This window comes from Babylonia areolata, chromosome 4 (genome assembly GCF_041734735.1).
Source record: "Babylonia areolata isolate BAREFJ2019XMU chromosome 4, ASM4173473v1, whole genome shotgun sequence".
Lineage (NCBI taxonomy): Eukaryota > Metazoa > Mollusca > Gastropoda > Neogastropoda > Buccinidae > Babylonia > Babylonia areolata.
In genome coordinates this window covers 51,479,969-51,486,038 of record NC_134879.1, presented here as the reverse complement: position 1 = coordinate 51,486,038, position 6,070 = coordinate 51,479,969, and the positions used below count along the sequence as shown (strand labels likewise).

The 6,070-nt window shown below is 41.0% G+C and overlaps 1 protein-coding gene across 1 annotated transcript in view; it reads left to right on the top strand.

The window, feature by feature from the left end:
- LOC143281289 (protein dispatched homolog 1-like) overlaps positions 1-4,645 on the top strand; it is a 30,377-nt gene extending 25,732 nt beyond the window's left edge. Inside the window, exon 12 of the mRNA XM_076586425.1 lies at positions 408-4,645. Within this exon, the coding sequence (XP_076442540.1) occupies positions 408-677 (270 nt within the window). The 3' untranslated portion in view covers positions 678-4,645. The remainder of the gene's footprint in view (positions 1-407) is intronic.
- Positions 4,646-6,070: the final 1,425 nt, after the last annotated feature.

The following is a 6,070-nucleotide window of genomic DNA, read 5'->3' as shown; positions in this document are numbered from 1 at the left end:
ATTTCTTCTGTTGGGTGCAGCTGTTGGTCAGGGTCTCTCTCTCTGTGTGTCTCTTTGTCTGTCTGTCTCTGTCTCTCTGTCTGACTGTCTCTCTCTGTCTCTCTTTCTCTGTATCTGTCTATCTCTCCCTGTCTCTCTCTCTCTCTAACCATCTATGTATGTATGTATGTATCTGTCGATGTATGTATGTATGTATGTCTATCTTATGCATATTTGTCCCTCTCTCTGTTGGCTCATCTCTTTCACTCACTCACCTACTGACCCACACGGCAGTTAGAATGGTGACGGACTTTCCCTCTGCCTTCTGTTTGATCCTGATCGCCTGACTTAAAAAAAATTAAATTAAATTAAAAAAGACTATGGTGACAGATTTTTTTCATTTGTTTTTTTTTTTTTTTCTGTTCCAGTTTGGTATCTTCATGTTCTGTACGATCGGGTTCTCCTTGCTGTTCTCCCTTGGTCTCTACACCACGTTGATGGGCATTGTGGGACCGGAAGGAAGTACGGGCGACATCCTGACAGGGGCCAGGTGGTGTGTCACGCGCCTTGGGGCCTGTCGGCTGACACGGGAACCTGAAACTGAAACTGAAACCACGGGCACGGGGAGGAGGAGGACGAGGAGGAGAAGCTATTCCGAACTGGACATGACGGATGATGACGATATGCTCGGGATTTAGGAGTGGAGCGTGAAGTTGTGATTATCCAGTGTGCGTGTGGTGTGTGTGTGTGTGTTTGTGTGTGTGTGCGTGTTTGTGTGCGTACGTGTGTGTGTGCGTTTATGCGTGCGCACAGGCGCGGCGTGTGCGAACGTGTTCGCGCGCGTGTGTGTGTGAGGGTGGATGGGTGGGTGGGTGTGGTAGGATTGGGGGAGGGGTGCATTTGTGTGTGTATGTGTGTACCGTGTATTTGGTCCCGTTTATACGTGTGTCTTTCTGCCTGTATGTGCGTGCTTCTGTGTGTATATATGCTGGATCACGACGACTTGATGGCCATTTATTTCAGAGATTAAGCATGAAGGTGATTCAAGTGAAATTCTCTCCAGTCAGATCCGTCCTTGCGTATACGTAACTCTGTGTGTGTGTGTGTGTGTGTGTGTGTGTGTGTGTGTGTGTCAACATGGCAATGTGAATGAGTGTGAACGAATGCGCACCCATCTCCTATGAGTGTCAGTAAACGTGACAACGTGTGACGATGTAGTGCTTTGGTACACTGTCAGTGAAGTCCACTCCGTCCAGTGTGACTGGATCTGTGTTAGTGTTTGTTTCCACAAACATCACTTTATATATACCAGTCAAAACAATGAGAACACCGTGGTTGTAAACCTCGACAGATTACACAGTCATTTTTGTATATTAACTGTTCATATATTTATGTATTGTTAGAGTTCCGACGGTAAACAATACTCTGGCTGTAATTCGTTCGTTTTCTTTTATCAGTTGAAGAAGAAACGGAAAAGTCTTCAATTTCATTAGCATCACATTTAACTCTCTCAATACGAACGTCGAAAGAGACGACGTTAACAGCGTTTCATCCCAATTACCATCAAAATATTGCAAGCGGAACGCTCTTATACTGAAGAGGTGAATGCTGACAAAAAATACCACAGTTCTGACGACGGAAGCTAAGGGTTGGGTCATTCAGGCACCCACTGGACATCCGAGGGGTCTGTGTAGAGGAGAAGAGAGGACTGGCCGTACTGAGTGAGTTAACAGGATGTGAATCGTATTCAGTCATGGGAATTGTATTCACGTACATTTGGCAATGTAAAAGGAACGGTGATGCAGAAATAAGTTATTGATGCGCTTTTAACGTACGATTTGTCAGTTAATACCACCACGTCAACAAACAGTAATAAATATACATATGTGTGTGTGTTGTGTGTATTATGTGTGCGTGCTCGCGCGCGCGTTTGGTTGTACGTGCGCATACACGTGTGCATGAATGCATGCTGCAGGTACGTGTATGTATACATGGTTGAATCTGCACGCGCAATATTGCCGAAGTGCTAAAACTGCTTTCAGACATACACTGGTGCCATTTATTGTTGCTTTTGCTCCCAAACGTGAGAGTTTGCCACCAGCATGCTTTTTCACGTGTTCGTAATTGCTTTGTTTTACAGTAATCTGACTGCTGCGCATAATTTTTTGGGGCTGTTTTACACATGCATGGCGTTTCACATGCGTGCCTCCGAGTAAGTGTGTGTGTGCGTCCGTCCCTGTGTGTGTGTGTGTGTGTGTGTAAGCATAATTCCTGGGATAGCATGTAGCTTGCAAACAAACGTAACTATAATTTTTGCAGCATATGTATCAAATGTGTGCCTAAATGAGCCATACTTGTCCCTTTTTTTCAGGCATAATGAAATGATTGACGGTGACTGTGACCACAGCGGCATGACTTCTCTGTCTTTATCTCTTCTCTCTCTCTCTCTCTGTCTGTCTGTCTCTCTGTCTGTCTCTCTCTCTCTCTCTCTCTCTCTGTCTCTCTGTCTCTGTCTCTCTCTGTCTGTCTGTATGGCTCTCATCTCGCTTTCTCTTTCTCACTTTGCATTCCTTTCAGTCGCTTTCTGTATCTGTCTCCGTCTTTTGACGCCAAATTATGTCATAAATATCACGATCATTAATGTCCTCGTTATCTCTTTTTAAATTTAGGTAATGAATAGATCACGATTTGTGACAGCTTGAAAACACTGTTTTTCCCCCCCTTGCTTTGTGACAATGAATATGAATGTCACTGTGTGCAGTACAGTGCTTCAGTGATTGGTCATGTTATACTATGTGCGCTGCGAGAGCATTTTCTGCTCACTGTATCGCTCTCGACTTTAAACTTTATCGGTCACACCCCAAATCGTCGATGTGTGTTGCTTAGAACAATAGAAGAAAACGATATTAAATGCGTATAGTACTGGCATCAAGCAGTAACGAAAGTTTTACCATCGATATTGACTGAATGTACCGAGCAGGTTATGTGGATCACTTGCAGTTGGCAAAATTAACCCCTTTACTACTCCTGACGAGTACGCTTGTCAGTCAAGGGCCGTCACCTCAATGAGATAAAAAAAACAACAACAAAAAACAACAACAAAACAACAACAACAACAATAAAACAGAGCATAGAAATTCAAGGTGTTAGGCTTTTTAGACTTCTTCCTCTCGGGGGTGCCCATGGAGTATGTATAAAGAAGTACCAAATGCCAATGTGATTTCGTTTCTCCAAGATTCAGCAGTCAAGGGTTTAAAGCGTAATAAATGGATTACGATCACAAAACAATGCTATCTCGGTTGGTCCTTCAGGGTTAATGAACATGTCACAGTCTGCAGTGTGATGGAGTCCTTTTGTCCTTGTTCAAGCATAATGTATATATTGCACTTTGCAATGCTAAGCAGTGCTACGGTTTTTTCTTCCGTGCTTTATGGATCTTACATATCATAAGTTGTTATGCAATACAGTGCTTTTTTTGTGCTTGCTCAAGCAGTGTGCCTATGTTTTGCTTATTCAGATTTACCATTTCACTGTTTGCAACACAATGCAGTCTTGGTGGTTTTCTTCAGGATCGATGAACATATCAGATTTTGTAATGTTACGCGACATTTGTTGTCTTTACTGGAGAACCATATCACAATTTCCACTCCCATTTTAAACTGTCCATTTTTCCCGTCTTTAACTTTAAGAACCAAACATATCACGACTCGAACAAACTGGTGCATGGCTGTTATTGTCTGAAGGCATTGGATGTATGAAAGTGGTTACTAATGTGTTTAGTTTTTATTCTTGTTCAAGCATAGTGAGCATATCGAGTTTTTGAACATTGTGCTGTTGTGTTTGTCCCTTTTCAAGCAAAGTGATTAATCACATCTGTTTGCTACTGTACATACACCTTCCTCCGGGCCCACTTCTCTGGGGATTGTACCATTTCAATACATATCATAATGAGTGTGATCATACTATGTCGTCATTTTTTAAAATTATTTTATAATTGAAATCGTGCATAATATGAGTGATATAGATGGAACCGTTAAAATGTGATTGGCTTGACATTCACCTTCTTTTTTGGTGAGGTTTGTCACATTGAGAAATAATGTTTGTTGATTAAATTTTCCTTGTGTGAGCCAGGGGAGAGAGAGAGAGAGAGAGAGAGAGAGAGAGAGAGAGAGAGCAGTAGTATTACAGTTTTGTTATCGTTGTGGTTTAGTTTCTTGCTGATGAGTACCTTTGCGTGTCGTGTTCTGTAGTTAGTGAAAACCGCTCGTAAAATGTTTCTGGACATTGTGAAATGAAAACAAATTTTAATTCAATTGCTGTACAATGTACCCAGTGTGTGTGTGTGTGTGTGTGTGTGTGTGTGTGTGAGAAAACCATAGGTCCTTCACATGAATCATTGGCCATTCAAACTTTTCCCCCTCATATATATAGTAACCTTCGCGCCCTGCTGTACACATTTACAGCCATACAGAATCAACTGCGGTGGATGTTCCTATGGTGTTCTGACATGGATAGCTCCCTGTAGACTTTGAAAGTTTGAATGGTGACAGGACGAAGCAGGGTGTAATTGTATCAGGAAGAGAACACGGTATGAGTGATGCGGGAATATAGCCGTGCATACAATGTTCGAAAAATGAGATAATAACCAATCCCTTTTTTTTCTTTCTTTTTTTTCTTCCTTTTTTTAGGGGGTGCGGGGGTCATGGGGGGGGGGGGGTTGACTGTGTGACTTTCAGAATGCGTCTGAACGCATACTGCACACCATAGTGTTTGAACGTTTAACTGAACACTTGGGTTTCATATCAATACGTTGTTTGATCAGCAGGTCGGTGCAGGAAAGAAACAACATTGATTTCGTTCACGCACTGGATACAGTGACGGTTCTCTCTCTCTCTCTCTCTCTCTGTCTCTCTCTGTTAGGTTTGTACATGCAAACAAACTGAATGATGGTGATTATTACTGTTATTATTATTATTCTTGTTATTAATTTCAACTCATTTTACATTTTGTTGGTTATTTGTCATTGTTACTGTTATCTTTGTTGTGGTTGATTAGCAGCTATTATTACTGTTGAATATGGCGAAGATGCCATTTTGTGATTAAGCCTCTGTGTCCTTTTTGTATCATTGTTACTCTTATTTGGTATAGTTCTTATTGATGATGAAGAGGATGTCATGTGCTTATCTATTAATGTATATCGATGGGTTTCTTTTAATTTCTTGAGATATCACACACACACACACACACACACACACACACACACACACAACACACACACACACACACACACACGCACACACTTTTATCCGTGTTCTTTCGTTATATTCGTTATGATTATGTTGTTTCGCTCAATGTATGATTATTTTGAGAAGTTGGATCTTCATTCCCTAATTAATCACTAATTCATTCACTCACTCGTTTTTTGGTAATTTATTCTCGTACACACCCATGGCCAGATATTCAAAGTTAATAACAGAATCATAGTTATTATTGTTGCACTTCCGTTCATATGGTGTATATGTGGGGCTTTTGTTGTTGTTATTATTCAGTTTGTACTCTTCTTGTCTGTGACAAACGAAGTGTGCTGTAATTTTTTTCCAGTGTTTTTGCCTTGGAGTGCTCTTAGTATTCTGGTTTGTGTGTTTATGTGCACTTCATTCATATGTAAAGTAAAAAGAGCCAGTTCTGCCTCTGTGTGTGTGTGTGTGTGTGTGTGCGCGCGCGCGCGTGTGTGTGTTTGTGTGCTTTATTCTGTGTCGTGTTCTTGTGTGACAGTATCAATTTACTTGTGAAACGCATAGTCACAGGACATATATATGTATATATATCTCTGTTAGAATTGTGTGCTGTAGAAATGTGGATGCGCTTCAAATAGATTTTAAAAAATCGTTATAATTCTCGTTGTTGTTATTATTAAACGATTTTTTTACTATTCAAAATCTGGTGTTCTTTGTAAAGATCTTTGTTGTTGTGTTTGTTCTTGTATGATCTCTGCATATTTTCTTACAGTCTCTCTTTCATATCGCTCGCTCAATCGATTGGTGGATAATTTCTTCGCTCTGTCTGTGGCTGTCATATTCGCCTCTCTCAT